This window comes from Motacilla alba, chromosome 28, assembly GCF_015832195.1.
Source record: "Motacilla alba alba isolate MOTALB_02 chromosome 28, Motacilla_alba_V1.0_pri, whole genome shotgun sequence".
Lineage (NCBI taxonomy): Eukaryota > Metazoa > Chordata > Aves > Passeriformes > Motacillidae > Motacilla > Motacilla alba.
In genome coordinates, this window is record NC_052043.1 from 5052886 (window position 1) to 5080751 (window position 27866).

Below are 27866 nucleotides of genomic sequence, written 5' to 3' on the forward strand. Positions count from 1 at the left end.
GATACACTCTTAACCAAAATCAACTTCAGAGAAATCTCTATGATAATGGTATCATTTTAGGATCCTATGTTCTTTCATTGCTTTGCTATCAAACGCATGAACTGCTCAAGTTTGCTGTTAATGTTGAAGATACTTAGGGACAGAAGTGGCAATTGGATGAGACATGACTTGTGCAGGCCGAAACTCAGACTAAAGCAAAACAACTTCTCAGCTTTTCATCAATTTTTTGTCTTTTCAAGATGGCAGAAGGGTCACTTGTGGGCTTAAATAAACTTCAGCACAAGGAACTTTGTCCATTTTTGGCTTCTGCGGCACATGTGTGTGATGTTGGATAATCCCGGCCCATTCCTGTGTGGCAGTTAGGCTGTTCTGACACATAAATGATGATAAATAGGATGATAAGGATGGTAAATACGGTATGAACTGGAAGGGCTATGGATTCTGACTTAGGAAATCAGTAGGGGTTTTTTGGGAATACCGCTCCCTTCATGGTTTCTGTGTGCATGGGCCAGTGCTGGTCAAGAGATCATCCCCAGTGTGGGGGCTGCCGAGTTCTGGTGATGGGGGGAACTTCAGTGCTGCAGGTCTGAACCGCCCCACTTCAGGCAGCTCTTGTCCTTTAGGCGCTGCTGCGGGAGAGGATGGGAGTCGTACGGCGAATGCAGGAATGTCTCGTGACTGGGGAGAGGCAAGAGCTGGGGCTTCACCGGTCCAGCTTCCAACCCAGGCAGCTGGGGAGCAAGCGGGGGGAGGGGGAACTGGGGGCTGGGGGTAGAAATTGCTTCATTCCAAAGTTCAGTGGAAACAACAAACCAGCTCGTCAGGCTGAACCGTTCCTGTCGCTCAGCCTGTGCCTTTAAGCCCCGCCGCGAACTCCCCCAGTGCCTCCCGCCGCCCCCGCCGGCGCCCCGCAGGCCCGGGCGGGTGAGCTGCCGGGGAAGGCACCTGGCGGCAACGGGAAAAGCAAAGCAGGTGAGTCCTTGATCCTTCTTAGGAGCCTTTTTTTTTACTTCCTTCAAGGTGCCGGGCTTTCTTGGCTCGGATGGGAAGAGAAAAACCTGCACCTTTCCCGACAGCTGCACCCACCCCTGGATGCTCCTCGCCCCGCGGTCCCATTGCCCAGCGCGATCCCTCCTGCCTGGCAGTCCTCCTCCTCCTCCTGTTCTTTTTTCCACCTCCTCCTCCTTCTTCAGCACTTCCTTCTGTTCTTCCTCATTGCTTCTCCATCAGGGTCAGACAGGTTTGCTGCCTACACCCGCAGATTTTCAGTCACGCTGAAACTGCTTCTCCACGTTGGATCTTCCCCCACGTGTGGGGAAATCCCTCGTGCTTAGCTGGCTCTGAGGAAACAGCCTGTTTCTGAATTTAATGTCTGTGGGGAAAACAGTTCAACTCACCTTTTATTGAAAGTGGAAAAAAAGATTGAAAAATGGAAAAAACTTCTGTGCTTCCTTTTAGTCGCTTATGGCTAAGTAGCTTTCCTTATGTAATGCTGGATTGCTTTTCAGTGCTTTTCGATTCCATGTAACTCTAACATGACTCTGATTTCTAGACCCTCTTCTCTGAAAGCACCAGTTAAGAGAAATATCTTAGTTACTTAAACACTTTGGAAACCAAATGCAGAGAATGGTCTATATTATTTGAAAGCTATAACAGATTAGGAAGTATTCAAGAAAGAAAACTCAGGGTACTTCATGGAAAAACAAAAAGTGCAACTTTGACTGTAATGCAGACCTAAGTGCTGAAAAAAATCAATATTATCAATGTAGGAAATACAAGAGTGAAACAGCCGTGGCAGCGAGCAGCTTCGACCTAGGCATAGGACAAACTCTTATAAACAACCTCTATGGGTTTATAATAGCACCATCATTTGAGCTTAAATAAATGTTTCTGTAGCTGGATGGCTCTTTGTTCCCATGGTTGGAGGGAAGGGCTTGAGACTCACGCTGCTTCACACCCACTTGTCTTCCAGCCCTGAGGCTGCCCTGCAGAGAGCTCCGGCATAGCCTCTGATCCCGCTTAAGGGAGGTCCCTGTATGCGCGGTGTCCAGCCGGGCAGCACCGCCCAGTGCGGGACTCGCAGCCGGTGTGTGCCAGCGTCCTGCAGCCGCTGCTCGGGGCGGCCCCCAGGCAGGAGCGCTGGCCAAAGCTTGCATGGCCATCGGCGCTGGGGGTCAGCATGTGGCACTGTCCCGTATCGATACACGGAGAGTTTCACTCTGCAGCCCCTCAGTGACCCAGGTGCTGAGAGTGCACTGCTGGACTGATATCGTTCATCACTTGCTGGTTTCTCTGTGTGAATTCTTCCTTTGAGGGAGCATGCATTGCAGGTTACTGATTTCAGGGTAGCTTGGCCGTTTCGTATCTATGAACACTAATGCCTACCTGACAGTCTGTAATAACAGCTGAAGCTAGGTAAAAATGTAATTTACACATTGCTTCTAATGTATGTAAGCTGGTAAGAAAGAATAAAATGTGATTATTTGCAAAATGAAGACCTTTACTTTAGCCCCTTTTCCTCCAAGAGCCTCTGGTCGATCAGCTTCATTGGGACCAAGATTTCTCCCACACCCTCTGCAGTGGGCCAGGCAGTTTTCAAGGAAGGTGAGTGAATGTCAGTGGAGGAGATGCCATGAGTTAAGCATGTGAGTTTTTCTTGGCCATTCATGAGCTGAAAAGTATCAAATTATATAGTGCTTCTATTGTGGAAAGTAACAGACAACCATGGACTTCCTGGTTTACTGGATACTCCCTATGTGTATTCAGTATTTACTATCTGTACTGAGTTTTCAAGCCAGCACAGTTGCGGGGGGTAAGGGGGGCAAGGCTGCCTTTATTTTATTGTGTAATCCACGGCTAGAAGTTTAAGAAGTAATTGCAGGTACAAATCTGCCCAGTACTTTGTTACCAGAGAGAGAGCTCAGGGTTGAGTGTCTCCAAGGTGGAAGTGATGTTAGAGCCTTTGTTAGCCGTGATAATATGAGCACTGGGGAGCTCAGCTTGTCTGTCATGCCCCAGCTGAGACTGCTGAGCTGGCAGGCAGGGAGAGGATCTTCTTACTTGTAAATTGAGAGACATTTGTAGACCAAGAGGGACAATAAACAAGGCCAGCACAGTGTCATTTGGCTTGCTGGGAGCAGGACTACAACCGAACCAGATGCATCTCCATGAGTGCTGCAGGTGAGCAGGGACTTGGGATCCTCACTGCTCTGAGTGGCAGATTTGCTCACTTGCATGATCTGGGAGCCTGCAGTGTCAGGGCTTTTCACTCCCCTTAATAATAAGAGGTGTCCTCAGCTCAATCTGCTTTCTCATAAGTGACGAGAGTTTCTTTCTGCTTGAAAGTAGGGTTTAGCCTTTTGTTTCTTTCTGCTTGAAAGTAGGGTTTAGCCTTTTAAATGCAGCACAGCCACCTCTAAATGTTAACCTGCAGAGAGATGGGGACATGGATAGGCTCTATACATCCATTACAGAAACTGGAGATGGGTTAAAGCAAAAGGATTAGAGAAAGGCCGTGTTGGCTGGTCCAGGGAGCCAGTGTCGTGGTAGGTGAAGCTCATGTCACACAAAACAAAAGACCATGTAGCCAAGCTTGTGTCTTCTGGTCATGGGAAGGTTTGCCTTTGATGCTGAGAGCTAACAACCCATCATAACCCATCTCTTATCTGTTTGACCAGCTGCTGCTGTCTCTGCATAGGCTTTTTTTTCATGACATAAGATCATCTCATCAGAAGGTTTAAGGGGAAATATATGGGCTCACCAGGAAGCAATAGTGCTGGGATAAATTCTGGCACTCCCTTCTCTGGAGCCCCAGTCAGAGAGAGAGTGAACCATAAGGAGGAACTGGCACACAGTTCTTGGCCTCTCCAGACTGACATGACCTCGCACTGCACCACCACCCAATAGATACCACTGGTTATAAATCCACTCCCCTACAAAAGTATTCTACTGTCCTCAGTACCTGCTGACACAAGTTCCGAGCTTCATTTCAATACAACTAAGTTCTCAGCTGTAAGGATAAAATCACTAGGCTTGACCCCATTCTAACAGAGATATTTGAGGTTGCCTGTTCCCACCACCTTGCTCTGCCAGCAGATCTGTTTGCACACCCACATCTCTTATGTCCTGTGGTCATGCTTCTCATCTCACTTAGAGCAAATGAGTGTCTTCTCTCCTGCTCAGGCTCAGGTTTGGTGTCATACATATGTCACCAAAGGTTTATTGTTTTGGCAGCTGTGATTTTGCATGGTGAACTTACCAAGTGAGGCATATTGGAGTTTGCTTTCTGATTTTGGGGTACCTCCTTCTGGAGAAATATCCTGCTTCTGCTGTATTCCCCCTCTGAAGTGCCACAAGTCTTGTCTTTGATAAAATCAATAGTCTTTTACTTGCCTTTGGCCACAGACTCATTACTTGCTGAGGCTGCAGGCAGATCTGCTGCTGAGCTTGTGGTCTGCCTTGAACAAGTGGCATGTTTTTCATACTTGTGCCATCATTTTGCAAAGGCTCTGTCTGGGTGAGGATTTACAGGTCACAATGAGACAGTTTTACAACCCCTGTATCTGAAGGCTCGGCAGACACTGTGTTGCTGTGCTAAGAGCCACACTACCCCATTACGGGATGAAGCAGATATTCCATTAACACTTATTCAAATGGTTGCAGCATATTGGCTGCCCTTTATCATCATAGCCTGGGAGAAACCAAGCATGCTAGAACACAGAAATGCAGCACAAAGACCCCAGAGCAGCCCAAACTTGTCATTAGGGGGGTTGTGTGGGGATGAGGGAGCGGTTTTCTTGCATTGTCCCTTGGGGGACATCAGGGTTTCCTTGCATTAGTTATCTGTTAATGAAGTTGACTTTTGAAAACACGGGTACCACTGTTTCCTGTCTTTCTTTCCTCTGGCCAACAGTTCAGAGCAGGGCACCACAGCTTGTGTCCCTGTGGTTGAGGGCTGCTGGTAGGGGCTGGCAGACTGGGAATGGGAGAAGCTGGAGAAGAGCAGGAGGAAGCCTGGGGCAGTGGAGTACAAGACAGGAGTGTAAACACTCCTGTTCTGGCAGGAGAGAGACTGGAGAAGGCTAGGAAGGCAGAAGAAAAGGCCTCAGAAGGTGAAAACATGAAGGCGAAGACACATGAAGGTGAAGACACACCTCACAGTGAGGTGAAGGAAGAGAAGTACCAAGCAGTGGAAGAAAGAAGGCCAGGGTATGTGGAGATGAATGAAGAAAACCAGCCCTTTTGCTGGGCAGCCACCAGCACAATACTGAGAGGTCACCACTGTGCTTTAGACTCAGGAGCTGTGGCATTTTATAAGAAGACAGTTTCTACCTGAAAACAGGAATCCGCACAATTTGTGCTGGAGACTGGGCCAGCCCTGCAGGTGTGTGTGGGATCACCTGAGCCTGAGAGACACCTGCCACAGTGAGGCTGGGCTTGTGGCCAGCGCACGGGCAAACAACCAGGGTGTCTCTCTTGGGGCCCTGCCTTGTCCCTCTGCTGCTCCTGCAGGGGATTTTCCCCCAACATGCACATGCATGTTCTCACACACACATCTGCATGCACATACACACACGAGATCACACACACACACACACAGACACAGAGACACACACAGACACACACGTGAGGCCACAGACACGCAGGGAGTCACACACGTGTGAGGTCACACACACAGTGTCACACACACACAGAGGGTCACACATGGTCACACACATGTGAGGTTACACACACTCACACTCACACAGAGTCACACACAAAGGGTCACACATACATGGTCACACGCTCTCACACACACACACACGCTACTTGTCCTCTTTGACAAGAAGAGTGGGTGTTAGTGACTTTTTGGCTAATTGGGTAAAGGAATATTTTTACCATATTGCTTTATATTTTACAATTTCCCCATTGAACCAGTTGAGAAATAAAAGCCATCTTCCAAGGAAATCCTATGGAGTGACTCAAGGCTGCCCTAGAGAAAAATTCAGACTGCTGTGGAGAAAACAAACCCTGGGCTGCCAAGCAGCAGCAGAGCAGGGGTGGTGGTTAACTCCCAGCACTGTGGCAGATCCTCAAGGACAACCAGAGATGGTGACAGTCTGCAGGACAGCTCTTGCTGACTCTGCTGCACATCAGACATGCCTTCTCTGCTAAAATGTAACAGTGAAAGGACACCCCACTGGTGCGGGGACTCTATTAGGTCAGAGTTCCCCACACCCTGCTTACAAGGGCATAATATTTTATAACCACTCACAATTTATAAGCTGACAAAAAAAACTATAAATGTGCTTTTACTTCTCAGTATTCCTATTGGAAACTCATGACTGTTAATACTCTCCCAATTTCTGCCCCACTAACAAAATCTACTTTTCACTCCTCTGATTTTATGTCACAGTATTTTTCACTGTGTATAGCTTCTTGCCACAGATCTCCACTATGAATTTATAGATGGTCCCAATTATCTTTCAGGAAAAAAAAATGCAATCTCTATTTTGCTATTGCAAAATGGGCTTTCCATTTACATGTCCTTTTAATTATTTTTTAACTCACCACTGACAGCAAAGAAAATAAACTTTCATTAAGCTAAAAGGGAGAGCAAAGACAAGTTTTGATTGTTTTGGGAAGTAGAAAGTTTCTCTAAATAGTCTATCTTCCAGTTAAAATGCCTCTGCAATCACTAATACAAACTTTTTTCTAGGGTGCCAAGTACCTTTTTTGTAGTATGACTTTTACATGCAACTAAGACTGTATTGTCAAAAAAAAAAAAAACAAAACAAAAAAAAAGTGCCAGAGGCAGTTTTGTTTGCAATTTTTATTTTTTTCCTCAGATACATCTGTCCTACCTTTCAGGTCCATTGAAGTCCACTGTTGCACTGGTCAGCACACCTGAACTAGATTTCTGAGTGCCCACATTCAGCACACTGCAAGAGGGACAGTGACTCCAAAACCTACTGAAAGAGGGAAGGAGAGATTCCTCATCTGTATGTATTCAGGCCAAAAAGAACACTGGAAAAAAGGTTCCCTACTTGTCTCCCCTTGGCCAGAGCTGAATTGTCAAACAGAGATATTGTTAGCAGAACCCGGGGGCCACAGTGAGGATCTGTGCCAGGCTCAGTTACAGCTGAAAAAGAATATTTGGATGTCTGCTAGAAAAAAAGAGGCATCTTGGACAGACTCTCCCTTCCTCTCCCCTTTCTCTGTCTCTGCTGCCTCACAAAGAAGTGACCTTCTAAAATCTCTTATCTAGAAGCTTCTGTTTAAAGAGCTGCTGAAGCCTCTTGGAAAACACTGAAAAGCTCTTCTGAAACAGGGAGCTGCTTCTCCCTGTGTCCCTTTCCTCCCCTCTTCCTTTCACTGCTGCATGCATTTACATTAGAAAAGGCTGTTCCTCTGCAGCTTCTCTGAAGTCCCAGTCTGATTTACAGCGGTAGGGAATCGCTGCCGTGGCAGCCCAGCCTGTCACAGCACGGAGGAGAGGAAGTGACCACCTGAGATGTCACTCAGCAGGGCAGACTTAGGAACTGAGGAGAGAAGAGCTGTGTGGGTTTTGTACTCTTGGCACTGTCGATATCAAGACAGAGTAAATTTGAGAGGTGATTGTGCCTTGCCAAGGCTTTTCTGGTGTCTCCTGTAAATCTGAGTTTCCCAACAGTTAGAGGTTGAGTCCTCAAAAAACTCACTCTGCAGCTGAGGAGCTCTGGACTCTTGGCCAAGAGGAATGGACTTCTGTGGATTTCCACTCTGGCCACACAAATTGTCTTGAGACCACTTCAACCTGCCAGTTTGAACAGCAGCACTGTGTGTCTTCTTCATGTCTATGAGGGAGAAATATTAATGCAGTAATATAATACATTTTAGGACCACAGGAAATCAGTGTGCCTCCTTGTCTCATCAGGCTTGTTGCAGATACTAACCTGTCTGAATTATGTAATAACTATGTATATAACAGGCTGGTTTCATTCCAAGTAATACCCAATTGTTGATGATGTGCAAGTAAAGGCCAAATATAGTCTGGCTTGTACTAGAAAGACTGCAGAGGAAAAAAAAAAACCCTAAGAGAGATATTCTTTCTATTTTTGGCATTTTTGAATTCACACTTGGAGCAACATATCCCATCTGAGCATCTTCAGTGCATGAAAAACATTGACATACTGGAACCAGTCAAGCAAACAAAAACATGGAGGCAGAAAAGGTGACATGAAGGGGCTTTGCTTCTGGTGCAGGACCACTAGGGGCAAAATACTGGAAGCACCAGTGCTAATGCTGGCCACAGGGAAGGAGAATCTGCTCATCAGTGTAGCAGCAAAGCTGTAAGCAAAGGACATATTAATTGCTCTGCATTACTGGCATTGGGAGCTCTCAGCTAAATGCTGTAAAGTGCTGGGTGGGGGGGGGGGGGGAATCATCCACTGTGATTTTATAATTCCTCCAGAATTCCTGCAAAAAATGTGGAATAGCATTGGGCTATATGAAACCTCACCCTGGAATCTGCCTCATGAACAAATACAGGGTGAGGTTTATTACTCAGAGAGTTTTGATCCATATAACATGCACCTTGGGGATAGAAGTAGCCTAATGCCAAGACTTCTATAGCCAGGTCGGGATGGTCCAGCAGGAGCCAGGAGCAGACAATGATGCTCCTGGGGTAACCTTAGCTGGCATGACAGATTTCATCCCAGTCTTGTGATTTTCCTCCTCTTCTTTTTAATCACAGAGCCCATCTGTAGAGCTGCTCAGAAAGCATGGACCAGATAAAGCCAGGGCAAGGCACCCAGAGGAGGAGACTGGGGGCCTGCTGCTGGAAGGTAACCGCTGCTGCTGCTGTGGCAGGCAGCGCAACAGCTCTCTGCCTGGGGATTCTGCTGGGTGAGTGCAGCCAGGTACATTCTTTCCGTTTATCAGCTCCAAAAGAGAAGTGGTCTGCACTGTTTATAGCAAAAATCCTCAAAATCCTTCTACTGAGGTCAAAAGGCAGACACCTTTCTGCACAATGCACAAAAACTACAAGGGCTGTAGTCAGCTCATGTTCTCAATATGTGACTTTGGAGCACTTTATCTTCAGTGTCTGTTGACACCTATGCTCTATTCTTTTTCTGCTTGACCAATCTGATGTCCTTCTATGACAAGATGACCTACCTAGTGGATGAGGGAAAGCGTCTGAATCTGGTCTACCTCAACTTCAGTAAAGCTTTGACACCATTTCCCATAAACATTTTCTTGGAGAAACTGGCTGCTTATGGCTTGGATGAGTGTGCTCTTTAATGGGTAAAAACTAGCAGAGTTACCAGGCCCAGAGAGTGGTAGTGAATGGAGGCACATCCAGCTGGAGACTGGTGACCAGCGGTGTTCCTCAGGGCCACTTTGAAGCCACCCTGTATCTTTAGTACCTTTATCAGTGGGGATGGGGGGCACCCTCAGTCAGTTCACAGATGACCCACGCTGGGTGGGATGTTGATCTGCTGAAGCAATAGTGTGGCCATCAGGATCAGGGCAGTGACTGTCCCTCTGTGCTGGGCACTGCTGAGGCACCACCTCAAATCCAGGGTTCAGTTTTAGAACATCTCATGACAAGAAAGACATTGAGGTGCTGGAGCATGTCCAGAGAAGGGAACAGAGCTGGGGATGGGCCTGAAGCACCAGAAGCAACTGAGGGAGCTTAGGGGGCTCAGTGTGGGGAAAAGGAGGCTCAGGAGGACCCTTCTAGCTCTGCACAACTACTGACAGGAGGGTGCAGCCAGGTGGGGTTTGGGCTCTGCTCCCAGGGAACAAGGACGGGAAATAGGAAAAGGCCTCAAGGTGGCCCAGGGGGAGTTTAAGATTGGACATAGAGAAAATTTGTTCACTGAATGAGCTGTCCAGACCTGGCACAGGTTGCCCAGAGCAGTGGTGGAATCCCCATCCCTGCAATTTAAGCTATTTAAGAAACACGTAGATGTGGCATTAGGGGACATGGGTTAATGGTGGCCTTGGCAGTGCTGGTGAAATGATTGGACTCAATGATCTCAGAGGTCTTTTCTAACCTAAACAATTCCATGATTCTATGATTCTGTCCTGTAATCTCTCTCTGTGACTTTGAAATTTCTTGTCACTGTACCTTGCTGCTTCTGCCATTTCCTACCATGACCACTTGCAGCCACTGAGCACTGCCTGTTTTACTGTCCCACTCCAGAGCATGGCCACCATCTCCCTCCCTCTTCCACCTCTCTCCTGTTTCTTCTGCTGCCCCATGGCCCCCTCAGGCCAGCACCCCAGTGAGGACCCCAGCATGACAGGGCTGACACACGCCCACTGTACAGTCACAGTTTCTGAGGTGGCTTCAGTACCCAGCAGAACTTTCCCAAGGCTGTTCCTGCAAGGATAGGGCCAATCTCAGGGTGCCAGGCTGTACCCATCCGTTAATGAATTTCTGTCTCAAGCTTGACAAAAATCCACTGTTTTCAAGTTCAAACAAGTTCAGTACAAAATGCTTTTACTGCACATGCACAGGGCACCCCAGTCCTGTTATGGGGCACCCCTGAGGCAGCTGGGATGCTCAGGGACAGTCAAGCTGCCAAAAGCAGGGGGTTTGAAGGACATGATGATATTCATGTTGCAAAGCTGTGAGGAGAGATGCCTCTGACAGACACCTTCCCTTTCTGGCAGCCTGCCATTCCGCGGGAGAGGCCAGCTTTGAGCACACAGTGGAGCTGCAAGGAATCACATTCAATAGCAGCTTACAGACAGAGAACTCGGACTACTACAGGGTGCTGACACCTGCTCTTGAGAGGCTGGTGAGTTGATCTGGGCCTTCTGGAAAAACGCTTGTGAAATATTGCTGTGGTAGCACCAGCAGAACCTCTATGCCAAGGGCAGGAGGAAAACTAAGACTTCCTAAACATCAGCAGGGTACACTGTGGGGCTGAACTACTCTTTGAGAGGCCCTTTCAAGGCCCTCAGAGACATTAATGTAGTGGAAAATGTGTGTTCAGGCCTATTCCTTACATTAAAAAAGATGTACTACCTCATGCCCTAAAAGCCAGGGTGGGAAAAAGTTTACATATGAGTTGGACATGGGTGCTTCTGCTTACAGAGACAAGAGACCATGCATCAACAGCTCCACATTCCAGCAAAATCCCAGGCATCATCTATTCCTATCTCCTTGGGGTCCAGTAACTGTGTGACCATCACTCTTTGCTTTGCAGTTTCTGTCCAGTCTCCGGGACTCCCAGCTGAACTGGAGCTGCACTGGTTGCACCATCCTGGGCTACAGGTGAGTGTAGGCAGCTATCTCTGCAGACCCTGCTGCTCATGTTTCGGAGAATTCTGACAAGCCTCACCAAGAAGGTGAACTCATACCTGTGCTCTTGTTCAAAGCTAGTACAAAGAGAAACTGGTTTTTGCTCAAGGCTGGATTTTCATCTGGGATTGCAACAATGTTCTGGATTTTTTCATTTCAAAATGCAGTCAGAAAGGCAGAGGAAAGCAATTTTGTTCAACCACAGCTTTGGGCCAAAGGAAAAAAAAATCAAATGACCACGTCAACCCAGAGCACATCTCCAGAAAAACTTTAAATTATTAAGAATCAAAATATTAAGAATAAGATTTAAATTATTAAGAATCAAAATATTAAGAATAAGATTTAAATTATTAAGAATCAAAATATTAAGAATAAGATTTGTTTCCTTTGATTTGTCTCCTTTCCCTGTAGACAGCTAGCACAGGAACCTGACCCTTGTACTGGCCATGAAGCCAAGGTCCCCCTTAATTCTCTGTCTCCCAGTAGGAATGGAAACTCCAGTGTGATCGTCCATTTCCGCCTCCTCTTCACCCCCCAGGATTCTCAGCCCCTGAGCTCTACCTTGGAGGAGGAAGCTTTCAGGCATGGGCTGGCAGCTGCCCTGCACAAGCAGGGCTTCTCCCTGGCTGCCTACGGGACCATCTCCTCAGCTTCTCTCACAGGTATGGCCCTCCTGCCCCTGGGGCAGGCAGAGCAGGGTGCCCTGTGCTATGGCTGCTGGCACCCAAGGTCACACAGCTAAGCCACCATTAGTCAGCCAAACTGTGCAGGGTTTTAGCTCTGAATGTCCAGTCAAGGCTTCGTGCCCAGCAGCATGCTCAGCAGTGTTAGAAATGCCTGCCAGCACCCCAGCTGGCAGGCACCCAGCAAACTGATGTTATGATCTGCCTGGCTCTTAGCTGCTCCAGCTTCACCAGACAGCAGCAGAAACCAGCCTAGACCTTCTCAGCTTAAGAGACATTTGTGGGGTCCCCAGATACCCCTCCAACACTAATGCTGTCCTGCTCTGCACTGAAAGAGCAAAGTGAGGGACCCACAGCAACGACAGAACCTAAAGCATAAATTGCAACTGCTTTGACTTTTCTTGCAGTGCCTGGAATCAGTCTGAGGGACAGGGAATGAAGCTCCAGGTGGTTAATGGCTGGGTTCTCTGTACCTACCTGTGCACAGCAGCCCTTAGGCAGACCTCAGAGTTGTAGCCATAACTACAGCTCAGGTTGCTATTTCTCATACTTGAATTACTCTCTGAAACCACCTGACAAGAAATTCTCCTTTCCTTCTGTGACTGTGGAGTTGCATGTGACTGTAGGACTCCAGGTCCAACCAATTAAAAAAACCCCATGAGCCTGGGAAATAAGAAGGTATGGGCTCCTCTGCAGCTCCCTCTGCACCCTCTGCCAGAATGGGCAGGATCCCTGGATCTTTGGGAGCCTTGTGCTGCCCAAATGGAAGGTGCTGAGAGTCCCTTTGCCTTTAGGCAAACAGCCTTGCATAGCTTCAGCCCCAGTCTGCTCCTGAGAGACAGCTCACTTCCACAGCTTTTAGGAATTTCTCTCTGCACGTGGAGTCACCCCAAAGCCTGCAGGGCAGTAGGGAGCTGTGCCTCTCCTGCCCTGTGGCAGAGCAAGGGTCCCCAGCAGGGACCTAGGCCCTGCCTCACACTGGCCACAGGTGGGCAAAGAGATCACCAGGCAGGAAAGGAAGATGCAGCAAAGGCCATGGCAGCCCCAGCCCAGGAACACAGCTCCAGCACCTGAGGCTGGGCTGCCCTGCCCTTGCTGATCCTGATTCCTTCCTCTTTGTCCCAGGTCCCGACAAGGTTTCTTCCCACAGACCTGGACTGAAATCAGGTAAGAGCCAGGCAGCAGGAAGAATCACCTGCACTATGCAGCCTTCTCCTCCTCTTCCTCACCAGCAGCCTGGATACAGATACAGGCTTGGGCCCCATCTTCTTCATAGCCTTTTGGCCCATGGTCCTCCAAGCTCAAAACAAGCTGCATCTCTGCTCCCAGAGATGCGCCATCCTGCGCCATCCTGCAGGGACTCTGGGGCAGCCAGGGAGCAGAAGGACAAGGATACAGTGGTGGTCACCCCTGGGGAAGGCAGGGGAGAGTTGCTGTGTAGACTGTAGAAGACATGAGTGACTCAAGCCTTGCTGTCCCCAGGGAGCTGCCCTTGGGACACAGGCTTGCTCCGACATCCAGTATGTGAAAAGAAAGCCCTGAATGTGACAGCCAAACAGGCTGTGCTGGTGTCTCTGATGGAAGGGGCTGTGCTGAATCTCCCACAGCAGGTCTCCTGGACATAGAAGCCAGCCACAATACACTGTTGGCAGACCTTGACAGTTGGGACACCAGTGGCTCTCAGGCACTGAAGACAGCCAAGGACATGACATGAGTTTTCAAGGCAATAGTAAATGGCTGCATCGGGATGAGGGACACTGTGCCCTGGAAACACCTTGGTCCCGTCAACTGTGATGGGTTGTGACAAGATCCACCTTGCTGGTGGGCTGGCACAATGGACAAGAGCCACACGCCCATGAGCTGCTGGAAGCTTATCACAAGGCAATAGCTAAGCTCATCAAACTAGTCAGGATGCTGCTCTCCAGTTTCTTACTCTAGAAGAGTTTCAGGGAGGACGCTGTGATGGCCCCGTGCTTTACAGTGCTTTTCCTTTAACCTGCAGGTTAAGGCTGCTCTGTGACATCCCAAGTACCACTCTGCTGCTTGAGTATGTGCCAACAGCACACACAAAGCTGAAGCAGCTTTTCCCACTTGCCCCCAAGAGCGTGTTACTGGGGTGCAGTAGCAGGATCCTGATGCACTGACTTTCTCTTCCCTTTCAGAGTGCGGGAGTCGCCCTGCCATGCAGACTGCCAGCAGGATAGTCGGAGGCTCAGAGGCATCCAGAGGGGAGTTCCCATGGCAAGTTAGCCTTCGAGAGAACAATGAGCACTTTTGCGGTGCTGCAATCCTCACAGAGAAATGGCTGGTGTCTGCTGCTCACTGTTTTACTGAGTAAGTTTCAGTGACACCACTTTCTACCCTCCATCGCTGTTCCAAAAGCTGCTGTATCTGCTCAAGCTCCCACTGCACCTCTCTGCCCCACCACAGGGAGAATGAGGAGTTTCCATCACTCCTGGAGTGGATGGCAGGATGGGCAGTAGGCAGCTTGGGTTTGCAGAACAATGTTGTGGCTGCAGGTTCGCATGGCTCCCTCTGTCTCTCCTCTAGGTTTCAGGACCCAGCCATGTGGGCAGCTTACACAGGGACCACCTCCCTCAGAGGCTCTGATGGCAGTGCAGTGAAAATGGACATTTCACAGATCATCCCACACCCCTCTTACAATGCTGACACAGCTGACTATGATGTGGCCGTGCTGGAGCTGAAGAGACCTGTGACCTTCACTAAGTACATCCAGCCTGTGTGCCTGCCAGATGCTGGCCATCACTTCCCCACCAGCAAGAAGTGCCTTATCTCTGGCTGGGGCTACCTCAAGGAGGATTTCTGTAAGCAAAGCATGGCAGGCAGCAGAGGAGACATGGTGGGGTGTGAGTGGGGCAGAAGGCATCAGGGAAGGGAACTCGGACCTTGCTCTGGCCAGCTGAGGTGGGCTGTACCCTGAGCTGCTGATCCTGTGCAGGGCTTCCTGCACTGAGCTCACAACTGTGTCTTTCTCATTCAGTGGTGAAACCTGAATTCCTGCAGAAAGCAACAGTGGAGCTCCTAGACCAGAACCTATGTTCCAGTCTCTACAGCCATGTCCTCACAGACAGGATGATGTGTGCTGGCTACCTGGAGGGGAAGGTTGACTCCTGCCAGGTAAGCTTTGCCCAGAGAAGGTGGCACACCTGCCTGCATAAAGCTATTCCCTCCCAGCATGCATCAAAGTGACACTTCAAGAAGCAGAACTGACACTATGGTCACTGTTTCCCATTGAGGTTTGAGGCCCTGCCTTGGACCCAAGCACAGATCAGTGACTGCAGAAGACACAAATGAGGATATGTTCTCTACTGCTTAGAGCAGGGTACTGTTATTTAAGGGGCTCTTGCAGTTAATTAACTACTTTTCTCATCTTCTTGGAGCTGGCCCTACCAATATTCCACAGATCTTCAGATAAAAATCCAAATAGGCAAAGGGCAGCAGTGGAAACTAAAATATACACAACAGTTTTTGGTGAACAACAGAGTATTTTTTCAGTTAGCATTTATCCATCCTGGAACTGCGAGTGGTCAGCTGGAGACAGGCCTGCCTTCGATAGTATGGAGAGAGGAGAACTGTGATGCCGGACAAGGACTGTGATTCCTATGGTTTGGCAGGAACGTTCAAACCAACAGAAACCAGCTAAACAAATCTGCACTTTTCTGGTGGTAGTGCTTTGTATTTCTGCACCAAATACAGCACAAGCACCAGACAAGGGGCCAAGAATTGACGATTCAAAGTTGGGTGATGAACGTCACCCATCTGGTTATTAATTACTGATCTAGAGCAATCTCATCCCCAGAAGGCATTACCAGCTTCACAGACACCACATGTCCATCAGTGATAGTCACAGGGCCCCACAATAACCAAGAACTGAACCACTTCTGACATCAAGAAAACCTGATGCAAACATTAATGTGGTCTCCCTGGGTTGTGTATCAGGCAATGAACACCCATCATCTGGTTGTGTACGGGCTGCTAGGATTAACCTTTATGAGGTTTAACAAATTATTAAAGCAGTAGAAATGCTTAATCCTAGATTTTACAGATCACATCCTTTATTCTTCTGGCATATAAAGGGCACAAGGCTCCTGTGTAATAGCAGGACAGTGTGCCCACATAGAGGAACACCCAAAGGCCAGCACACAGATGCTCCACTCATCACTAGGCTGGAGCAAATATGAAGAGACAGAGAGACTCCAGCCGGTAGAGAGATGCTGAGGGTGGCCAGGGCAAGCTCAGTGCATCCCCAGGGAGAGCTCACCATCTTCTTTCTCTTGCAGGGTGACTCTGGTGGGCCTCTGGTTTGCCAAGAACCATCTGGCAGGTTTTTTCTGGCGGGAATTGTGAGTTGGGGTATTGGATGTGCTGAAGCCAGGCGGCCTGGGGTTTACACACGTGTTACCAAACTCAGAGACTGGATCTTGGATGCTATTTCTGCCTTCCCTACCTCCATAGCCCGTACTGTTCCTCCAGTGCACTTCAGGACTAACAGTAACATGGTCAGTGCTGAAGAGGTCAACACCAGAGCAACCCTGACCACCTTACCAGCTCCAGCTGCCAGCAGGCCAGTGACTGCAGCAGGACCACAAGGTATGAGCACCCACAGTGGGTGCCCCTTGGCAGGCAGAGTGGCAGCTATAGGTCCAAACATCAGGTTCATTCCTCCGCTAACCTAAGCTGACCTTTTGTAGGGTGAGCCACGCAACTTTGCGAAGTGCTAAGGTACAAATGACACTATATGGCTGCCCTAGCTCAGTCCAGAGCAACCTGGCAAAGTCACTCATAACCTCTGCAATTTCATGTGCTCCTTTGCTTTTGTGACTGTGTAATCTTGCTGTGTAACTGGTCTGCTCTGGCAGGCCCAGAACAGGTCATTAAGACACAGCAGCATCTGACAGTATTTAATCTGTTGATCACTTACTTTTGCTTGCCACCTAAGGAGCTCCCTGCAGTTCAAAACTGCTGGTTGCCCCTTCACAGCAGCCATGCTCCCTGAAGGGAAGGAGGGCAAGTGTCTGCAGGATGACCTGTCCACTCCAAGGAGCGCTCCCAGCAGCTTTGCAAGGAGATGCAAACAAAGGGTATTTTTCTAAATCTAGAATAAACTTTTATCTAGAATGGCAAGGTTAAGAGGCATGGAACTACTGATTACTCGGCCTTCAAGAAAGGCCCAGGATTCATGACTTGCCAAGAGCAAGATGCAGAACAGCAGTTTGTGTGAAAGTCCAGCTGTATATGGCCACTATCAGGCACTGCCACTATCAGTCAGCAGGGCTTGGGTAGATATCTCACACTTCAGGCCTCACCTATCCCTGCTAAGGCTTACTGGTTAGAGAAAGTGAAGTCTTTCCTTGCTTATCTTCTGCTAGGAATACTCACAAGTCATGCTTTGACTTTTGTTTAGAGTGTGGAGGACGACCTGGGTTCTCTAAACCCAGCAAGATTGTGGGAGGAACAGATGCTTCCAGAGGAGAGATCCCTTGGCAAGTTAGCCTGAAAGAAGACTCCAGACATTTCTGTGGAGCCACCATCATTGGGGACCGCTGGCTGCTGTCAGCAGCTCACTGCTTCAATGAGTAAGAGCCCATCCCTGTCCCTGCTCCAGCTCACCTGCCCACTGGCACAGAGCTGCGCAGCCAAATCCACAGTGTGGCACTGGAGTCAAGAAAGGGAAATCAAGAACACATGTTGGACATTAATTTTTGCTATAACTAGACATTCATAGCAAAAAGGAGTTTGTGGGGAAGTTGGAATGAGTCAGAGAAAGGTTAAAGCAGCCTGATCGGGGAGAAAGGACAACATATCTAAGAGGAGTGGAAGAAAGTGCCACAAGAGAGTTTCTTTAATAAACTTAACCTTAAAAAATTGTCTGTAATATGTGAAATAGAGACACATGGTCAGCTGGTAAAGGGAAAATGGTCAGTTCAATCCTGCATAGTTCTGTTAAACTGCAAGAACGCAAGCCTAGGTTTATAAGTAGCCTAAAGAGGTGAGTAGCAAGAAGATAATGCTTGTCAAGAATAAAGTCCTGAAAGCAGAAAAGATGGGTTACTAACTCTGAAGAATTTTAAGACAACCTCATGCATTAAACAGCTGGGCAATAAAGGAGCAAGTGAAATGCAAGGTAGGCAAATGTGAAATGAGGTACACAGCAAAACCAGCAGTGCTGTCTGTCTGTGAATGAGGATGAGTCTCTATCAGCTGTTGCAGTTCAAATCAAAACAAGAGGTCAGAAACATGTGGATATTGTCCTGACAGCAGCAGTCCTGTGGCAGGGGCAGTTAATGAGCACAGGAATGCAGTAAAAAACAAGGGAGATGAGTGGGATGTTGCTGGTAATGCACAGCACACCGACTGCTCCAACATCACAGGGAGGGCAAGAGTAACAGTGTGAGTGCGATCACAAGGCTCAGGGATGAGCAGGGTGTGGAGCAGCATCATAACAAGCACAACAAAATAGATCAGATGAGACCTGGGGAAAAAAAACAACTAATGGGAAGCAGTGTTTGATGGGACTGTACAATAATGAAGGGTACAAAGTGTTTAGGGAATGCCTTTTGACTGTCTTTTTAAGACACCAAATAATCACCAAGAGCAGGTGGAAAACAATCAAAAGGAAGCAGTTTTTCTAATAAATGGCATTAAGCTGAATATAAAAAATTTACCTGGGGTTAAAAAAAAAGAATAAAACACAACTTTAGAAAAATCCAAATAAAACCAAAAAATCCAGCAAGACCTACTGAATACAGAGATACTGCCTGTGTGCCAGAACACTCCTGAAATCACAGATTTCTAGAGGTGAAGAGAGGATTATTATTACATGTTTATTTGCTCTTTGGGTAATATCCAACAGTTGCCACTGCTGGAAATAGTTCTTTGGGCCTGACTTAGCAGGGCTGCTCTGCTGCATGCTGATCATGTAAAGCTGTCTGTAATTTCTATGTCAGAATTCATGCCAGGGATAAGTGTGTGAGTATGCACATTTAGGTTTATGTATTTGCAGGACAATGCCAGAAGAGATTGAAGCCTATGTGGGAACAACGTCAATAAATGGAACAGACGAGAATGCAGTGAAAGTCAACGTAACAAGAGTGATCCCACATCCCCTCTTCAACCCCATGATTCTGGACTTTGATGTGGCTGTACTTGAATTGGCAAGACCTCTTGCCTTCAACAAATACATACAGCCCGTGTGCCTCCCACCCTCCATGCAGAAGTTTCCTGTTGGCATGAAATGCCTCATTTCTGGATGGGGTGACCTCCAGGAAGGGAACGGTAAGCAGTAATGCATTCATTACCTGCTGATTTGCCTTGGAGTAGTGATACCCTGAGCAGCAAAGCCCGTGCCTGACCCACATTCCTGGGAATGTACAGGACAGGGGTCAGTAACAGGGACAGTCAGGAACTGACAGAAATGCAAGAATAAGCAAGAATAAAGGCACACAGAGCACTACCTTAAGCCACAGTTACCTAGGAGTCACCAGCAAAGAAGAAAATGGAGAGAGCAGCTTGATGGGAACCAGGAGAAACCTGCCGGACTGCCCTCAGTAGCTCTACTGTGGTAAGCAAGTGTCAGGTGCTTGCCTCAGAGTGCTGCAGCTCTGGTAGGATCGTATGTCAGCCACAGCAGCCACTCTCAGTCACAGAGGTATTCCAAGCGATGAGCATAAGCAAAGATCCCAATTTAGGGAGAAGGCGTGAGTGGCACATTTGCTACCAAAGAAGTCCAGCTGACAAGAAGCCCACAAATTCTCAGGAGCATGGGACACAAACTGTGCAGAATCCTTAGCACAGACACGAAACTGCATCCTGGGGTGAGCCACAAGCTCAGGGCTGCAGAGAAAACAGGTTATGTAGGACTCAGTTCCCATGTGGGATTAGAGCCTGTTTTCCCAAAATATGTGTTGAGTCAGTCTAAAACCATTAGCTAGATCCTTCCCTCTGCTGCACTCACTAATTCTGTGGTTTTCATGCAGACACCAAGCCCGAGATCCTGCAGAAAGCATCTGTGGGCATCATAGAACAGAACACCTGCAACTTCCTCTACAACTTCTCCCTCACTGACCGAATGATCTGTGCTGGCTTCATGGAGGGGATGGTAGACTCATGCCAGGTAAAAGTGTGTGATTTCTCTACTCTGTAGATTGTTCTAGAATGCTGGTCTAACTCTGCTTTCAGCAGATCCTTGTGAAATGTTTACTGAGCTGCTGTAATCCAGCTGTGTAATTCACATGTACTTGAGCACAAAAACCCCAGCCCACTACTTTGGAGATTTAGGAAAGTAAATAAAGCTCCCCCAATTTGAGAATGACTTAAACCAACATCCCACCACTCTGTCTGGGCAGACAAATCCTGGATGAAGCAGGTCTCCTCCTGTGGCATTGAGTCAGTGGCAGTTGGTGGCAGCTGTGGAAAGATGCTGACAGAAGCCAGGTTGAGCCACTGACCCTAACTTCAACTTCTCCACACTCATGCCCTGCATACACACTGCATGACAGCAGACAGGCCCACAAGGCTGGAGAAGGAAGATTTGGGGGTAAAGTCCTTCTGGTGTGTCTGAGGGGCAGACCTGATTGGACTGAGGAGCCATTGCCTTGCTTCTTCTGCAGGGAGATTCAGGTGGGCCCTTGGCCTGTGAGGTGACCCCAGGAGTGTTTTACCTCGCTGGCATCGTGAGCTGGGGATTTGGTTGTGCCCAGGCTATGAGACCTGGTGTGTACTCCAGAATTACCAGACTCACAGACTGGATCCTGGACACCATCTCCCAGTTTCCCAGTGGTGGCACAAGCATCCCTTCCAGTTCAGCCATCCCTAGAACTTCTACCACAGCGATTTTTATCCAGCCCAGCACAATGGCTGCAGGTCCAGCCAGCAGAACCACTCTGGGGACAAAGATGAATACAACCATGACTGAAACCTCCACAGCTCTGAGAACGACCGAGACTGCCAAGCCTACCCAAACCCCAGGTAAAACTGATAACTGATGCATTGACATGTTGGCAGGAGGCCTCCAGTATAGAGGGTACTGAGCAGGTCATGGGTTATTGCCTTCCAGTGGTGCCTTGTACCAGCCTCACTTTCAAGTGTTCCAGCAAGCTGTGTATTGGAAAAGAAAATCCTGAATGTGATGGTGTTGTGGACTGCAGCAATGGCTTCGACGAGTACAACTGTGGTGAGTTCTCCTCTGTAGCCCATGGCTGCTGCCAACTGTGCTCTACATGACCTGGACTCCACAGTGGTACCCACCATATTCACACTGGCTGTCTTGGGCCCAGACACTGGAGTCCTAGGCCAGCCCACTGTAGTCCAGGTTGTACTTGCTCTGTCAGAGCCTAAAACAGGATAAAGCTGGATGAGCTGGATCCAAATTTACTGCCAAAAAGTGCAGCCTCTTCTCCTCTGCTACAGACATTAGAACCCATTTCCCAGCACACAGGCCTTTTGACCAGTCAGTCTGGTAGTGCAAGGTGGCAAGACAGATCTGCACAACATGGCAGCCAGAAAGTGTCTTGGCATCTCTGGGACTGCGCTTTGGGCTGCACATCCCTTGCTGTTTAATAGCTGAGCCAGTCCATCCAAATACCTGCTCCTGCCATACCACATCCCTGGAAGGTGTGATCTGTGATAATAAGTCTGCAAAATATACCCTGTCCATCAAGCCTTGCCTCAGCTAGGTGAATTGAATTCATCACATCCTACTGTCCTGTACATGCTCCCCCAGAAGGTTGTCCCACGGCACAGGTTATGGAAGGCAGGAAGTCATTCCTTTCATTTATGGTTATTTAAAACCATGGTGCTTCTTCCTGTGTTGCAGACTGTGGCTCAACAACGGCTTTGGCCTTTAGCAAGATTGTGGGTGGCAGCAGTGCGGCTCGAGGAGAATGGCCCTGGCAAGTCAGTCTCTGGCTTCGGCGGAAGGAGCACAAGTGTGGGGCTGTCCTTATTGCTGACCGGTGGCTGCTCTCTGCAGCTCACTGCTTTGACATGTAAGTCTGAGATAAGCTAGTTAAGTCAGATGGCTCTTGCCTCAGTCCCACGAGCCAACCTGCCCTTCCCCTCCCTCGTGGTCCAGCACCTGGCTGGCATGCTGTGCCCCACAGGAAGCACACATCCCCTATCAGAGAAATGCCTCTAGAGGTAAGTGTCAAAAGGAATGGGTGGAACAAAGCCTGAGTACACCCACTGGTTCTGGAGACAGGGGTCCTGACCTCCCAAGGTGTGGCCAGCCCCACAAGAGGAGGGATGGCCCTCCTTGTGATGCTCCTAACAGCCAGTTTTGCTGTCTTTCTGCAGTTACAGTGACCCCAAAATGTGGGTGGCCTATCTAGGAACACCCTTCCTGAGTGGCATCGATGGCAAAATGGAGAAAATATTTCGTATCTACAAACACCCTTTTTACAATGTCTACAGCCTAGACTATGATGTGGCACTACTGGAACTGAGTACACCTGTCACGTTCAGCAGCACCATCAGACCTATATGTCTCCCAGACAATTCTCACATCTTCCATGAAGGGGCCAGATGCTTCATCACAGGCTGGGGCTCCACAAAGGAAGGAGGTACTGGAAAAAGAGGGCCCTCCCACAACCATGATGGCCAAGCTCAGTGCTTGGCCACCTACACTGCAACACTGCAAGCCCAAACATCTAAGTTCCCGCACCACTACCCCAAGCACTCCTATCCTAGGCCATATGCTGCAGAGGATACCAAGCTGGGCAAGGCCTGGTGTCACCATCATCTCCTCCCCAGCTACCATGCACACTACTCCTCCATTTTATCATACCTCTTCCCTCTTAAAGCTTTCCCAAACTTTCTACATGCCAGCCACTGTGCTCTCCACCTCCACAGCAGCTGCTCCAGCTGTGCTCCTGCAGTACAAGGACCACCCCAATACCATTTGTGTCTGGTCAGCCAAGCTGCCTGACAAACGACACACCCAAGGGACCTTCTGGAGTTTGCTCTGCTGAACCAGGTGACTCACTTTCCCAGAGCAGGTCTCTCCCTCTGGCAAACAAATAAGGCTGCAGACCCCACTTCACATGCTGCTGTTTCTCATGTGCTCTTCACCCAGCTAACAGCAACACTTGTCTCCTCAGGTCTCATGTCAAAGCATCTGCAAAAAGCAGCAGTAAACATAATCGGAGACCAGGACTGCAAAAAGTTCTACCCTGTCCAGATCAGCAGCAGGATGCTGTGTGCCGGTTTCCCACAGGGCACCGTCGACAGCTGCTCAGTGAGTGCGAGAGCAGCAAATGCTGTGGCTGGGACAGAGCAAACTCGTGCCAAGTCCCTAGACTATATTCTCTCAGGAGGGCCCTGACCTGCCTCCCCTAGCTCAGATGTCTGTCTGTCCATCAACTGGCTGCTGCTTTTATCCACATCTATCCCACATACACCTCATGCTGCTTGCCCCACCAACCTGTGACAGGTCAGGGAAATACACAGAAAGGTAATGCTAAGCAACAGACCACATGGAGCCTGTTCCATGACCCTACTGTACCTCTAAACACACTCTTCAATGTTCCAGAACCCCAGCATTGTTCATGCATTGTTCATGCAGGTACATCACTGAGCAGTCCTCCAGCTTGGAATGCGGCTTCTGGGGAAGTGGGGAACAGGACAGCAAATGCCCATGCCCCAGAGAGAAAGAATATTTCACTGCTGGGGGAGCTGCACTGCTTATGGCTTGATACTGGATCCTTTTCCTCTCTCTGCAGGGTGATGCAGGTGGGCCCCTGTCATGTAAAGAACCTTCAGGGAAGTGGTTTCTAGCAGGAATCACAAGCTGGGGCTATGGCTGTGCCAGGCCATACTTCCCTGGTGTCTACACCAAAGTCACAGCTGTCCAAAGCTGGATTGTGCAGAACCTCAAGCTCTGAAAATGCATTTCAGCACTCAGGGAAGGCGATGAATGAGAGGAATAACTGCCGGAGGATGCACTAACCCCTCAGCTACTGTACATTTTTCTGATGCTGCAAAGGGGTGAAGACAGCTTTACAGGTATTGAGCAAATGCCAGTGTTGTGTGACCAGCTGGTTGTTATCAAGGCATTTGATAACTGCTTTGCATAGAAAGGTACAAATTCTAAATCTTTTCTATAAATAAATGAAGCCTGTCCCATCTTAAGACCTGGCCAAATATACTGCACATTAAAACATGACCTTCCCAGTTGGGTGGGTGCCAGAAACATCTGCCAAAGATTCATGGAGTTTGGCTGACCCCTGCCTATGAGCTGTCATCCCATGGCCAAGCCAAAAGACTTGTGACCTTTGGCCCAGCCCAAAGTTATGCCCTTGCAGAAGCTTCAGACCTCACTGACTTGATGGAGCTGTGTGAGCAGTGGCTTTTGGGAAGGGTGTGATGCTGTTTCCAATTAGCGTGTGGTACTAGAGAGCTCAGTGATGACCTCCTGGCTCACCGTTTGATCCTAAGAGAATGCAGGACTAGAATACTTAGGAGTTGAGACTGCACAAGCCCTGACCTGTACTAGAGTGTAAGGAGAGGCTTTTCACACACACCCACCCACCCCCACGCCTCCTTTAGCATTAGGTAACAGGTGATTAAACTGGCAAAGATTAAGGCATGGCCACACAGACCACTGCCTGGCTAAGCTAGGTGGGAAAAATTTAAAGTGCTGAGATAGTTGTGCAAGTACACTTGTCAGGTCCTACCAGCCAGGATAATACACTTAGACAACTTTGTTCACAAGCAAAGAACTGCAGCAGAGCTCATGTGCCGAGTCTTGGGCAGAGCAGACTTAGACATGTCCCCATTGATTCAGCTACCAAAACTGAACAGCTGCTTGTGCCCCAAACCCCTTCCTCATTTTTGGTGCTTTAAGTTCTGCATCTGGGCATTACGAGGTCTCCTCCATCCCAACCCAGCTGGCAGCAAGATCTACAACTTTCTGAGACAGAGCAACAGCTAGGTGGGAGACCTGGCTTCCAGGAATGGCTCAACTCCAAATGGGTTCAGATTCATGGCTAGAACACCTGTGGAATGCTCCCATGAATGAAATGGGACTGCTGCACAGCCAGTACCACAGAATTCAAACAGCCATAAAGAAAAGTAAAAAGCCCTCTAAGCAAACATGTCTGAAAGCACTTTATTTTCAAGTAGTCATTCTTACAGTCTAGAAAGGAAACTCCAGTTTCAGTAAGTCCAAATATCCAAATATTTCCTCATAGTTTACCTGGTGTGAGAACACTTTAGGTTCTACCACATCTCACTAAATGTCCTAGGAGGTATGGAGATGTCATTCTTCCAGTCTGTCTCTGTGTCCAGCAAACCATGAAACCTTTTATAAAATACAGAAGAGCTTCAAAAGAAAGGATTAAAAAAAAACCCCTATGGGCATTGATCTCCAACACTCTCCTCTTCCAGCTGTTGTATCCACTGCTGACCACACAGCATGAACCCACCTTTTCAGCAGCAGTGTGGAACCACAAAAATTGAGTTATGCCCCAAAGCAGACCAATATTCCCTGTTGCAGACATGCTCCTCCCTCAAAAAAATTACATTTAGGATATAGGCTCCAAGACGGAACATCTGTGCCAGAGCCAAACCAGAAACTACAGAGTATTACAGCCACACAACATACTTTATTCTACAAAGAAAGAACCTAAGTACTTCCCAACCCTGCATCCTTAGCTGTGCTCATACAACCATTTGCGAGGCTGTCCTGCTCCCCAACACTGTGCTTGAGCTTAGTCAAAGCCTATGAGCCCAAATATAGCCCCACAAAGCACTATACAGATATAAGCCAAGAGCTTATATAGTGATTATATCTCTATAATCAAAGAGCCAAGGTGGCATGTGGACAATCTTCTGGCAGTTTTTCCACTAATGAAAAGGGACTGAGTAATGACATTATGGATGGGTCCATGCTGGAATTCCAAGCAAGGGTACTGTGTTGCTGGCTTGGCTTGGCCCCCATTTTCCACAGAAGGCTCCTTGCCTGTCACAGCCCCTTCAGCAGGGATTTATCAATTGCTATAATGCCTTGGGCCAATCTGGACACTTGAGAAGGACAAGAAGTAAAGCAAGCAGCTCATGGAAAAAAAAATCACTCTCTCCTGGAGCTGGTGCTAATAAAAGCCAATGGATGCAAAAGGTTCAGCGAGGTTTTATTGCTCTGCCATAGCAGGGGCTGGGAAAGCAACAGGATTCACCCCTAACCATCTGGACTGGCCGCTGTCCCTTCCGCACATGGTCCCAGTCGGCCCGGAGGCCAGCAGTCGTCACATGTTGGCTCTCTCCCGCTGCAGCCGAGAATTGTAGGCTCGCGAAACTGTATTCCAGGAGTCCATGTACCGGTCCATGCACATGGCAATGCACTTCTGCGGGACACACAGCCTCAGCGGCAGCCCCGAGCTAAGGGGCCGCGGGTGCCCAGTTCTCCCGCCCGTCCTCACCTGCTCGGAGTTGTCCAGGGCGCCGCCGGGCTTCCCGATGCACTTCCGAAAGCACTTGTCCGTCATCCGCTGCGGAGAGAGCCCGTGATGGCAGCGCGGCCCGGGGGCTCCCGCTGCAGCCGCCGTCCCTGCTGCGAAGGGAGCGGGGCGGCCTGGCCGTCCCCGCGACCCGCACCGGGACCGAGCCAGCCCCCGCCCAGCCCCGCCGCCCCTCCTGACCTGCAAGAGCTCCTGTGCGTTGGCCACGGCGATCTGCACCTTCACCTGCTCCATGATGAGCCCCGGGTCCAGCTTCCCCCCGCCGCCTCCTCCGGAGCCGAAGTCGGAGCCGAAGCCGCTCTCCATACCCAGACACACCGCGTCCGAGGCCCCCGCGCTGCCGAAGGAAGAAATGGCGGCGCCCGGACTGCGGTTCCCGGACTGCGGTTCCCGGCGGGCCCCGCGCCTCCTCCGCCTCCGCGCCGGGCGGGACAGCGCCCTCCGCCCGCCTCAGCGGAGCCGCGCCGCCTCCGGCCCCGGGACGCCCGTCCCGCCGCCCCTCGTGGCCCGTGTCCCGGAGCGCTGGTGTCACCGCCGGCCGCGGAGGAGGCGACCCAGGGCTGAGGGGGGCCCGGGTCAGAGAGCAGGGTTCGAGTAAAAGGGTTCAGCGCAGCCCCACGAACTGAGGGCAACGGGAAGGGGCTTTAAACCGGCATCACCAGAGACACAAACGTTGCCCAGCTGCACCCCGTGGTGAAACACTAGCTCTGCTGAGATCCCCGCAGAGAGATTCTCCCCTTTGGATTCTCTCGGGAATTCATCCTTCTGTTCTTCGAGGCTTTCTTTTTCCTTACGTGACTCGGGTGAGAGGCCCATGCCCTTAAAGTCAGATTCATTACACTTCCCTTCATTAAGTAAGAATGCTGTGGGACGAAGTAGAAGCAAATAGGAGAGGACCACGCTACGGAGCTCTTTTTCATGGGTGAGATGTGATGTGCAGGTAGGAGATGGCATGAGAGGAAGGCACTGAATAGCACAGCAGAGCTGAAGCCAAAACTCTGCTCATCTTCACTAGCCCGAGCCCACACTCAAGAGTATTGCAAACCATATCATCCTGTCTTTGGATCTGCCCACTTCAAACAGAAGGCGTTCCTACCACCCTGCAGGAAGCATCATCAGCTAGTGGCTGGGGCAGCCACCTAAGGTACAAGTTTAAAATGAAATTAGTTTAAGGTACAAGTTTAAAATTAATTTAAAATGCAATTTTAAAATGCATTTGCCAGCCTGGCTCAGTTTCCAGCCCACTTTCGAGTCCATACTCGAAAGTGGGCTGGAAGCTGAGCCAGGCTGGCAAATGCATCAGCTCGTGGCAATGCTTCTGTCTGTCCCTAGGAATCCATCCCTGCCAGGGGTCGGTTTCTGCTCTCATTCTTACTTAGCATCAAGTAGGTTAAATCGAAAAATCCCTTCAGTGCAACAGTGATGAGAAAGCAA

General features: G+C 49.2%; 2 protein-coding genes across 2 annotated transcripts; one reads left to right on the plus strand and one right to left on the minus strand.

Moving 5' to 3' along the window:
• Positions 1–702: 702 nt before the first annotated feature.
• TMPRSS9 (transmembrane serine protease 9) lies at positions 703–24958 on the plus strand. The gene is made up of 19 exons (XM_038164095.1): positions 703–972; positions 8714–8865; positions 10642–10769; positions 11181–11248; positions 11762–11937; positions 13084–13125; positions 14121–14292; positions 14509–14783; positions 14960–15096; positions 16260–16569; positions 17384–17555; positions 18983–19254; positions 19956–20092; positions 20589–20946; positions 21035–21151; positions 21794–21965; positions 22273–22538; positions 23076–23212; positions 23697–24958. The coding sequence occupies exons 2-19, from the start codon at positions 8742–8744 to the stop codon at positions 23856–23858; spliced, it is 3225 nt and encodes a 1074-aa protein (XP_038020023.1). The 5' UTR covers positions 703–972; positions 8714–8741; the 3' UTR covers positions 23859–24958.
• Positions 24959–25070: 112 nt separating this feature from the next.
• On the minus strand, positions 25071–26806 carry TIMM13 (translocase of inner mitochondrial membrane 13). The gene is made up of 3 exons (XM_038164096.1): positions 26613–26806; positions 26394–26462; positions 25071–26318 (listed from the first exon to the last, which is right to left on the minus strand). The coding sequence occupies exons 1-3, from the start codon at positions 26736–26738 to the stop codon at positions 26220–26222; spliced, it is 294 nt and encodes a 97-aa protein (XP_038020024.1). The 5' UTR covers positions 26739–26806; the 3' UTR covers positions 25071–26219.
• Between the last annotated feature and the right edge of the window lie 1060 nt (positions 26807–27866).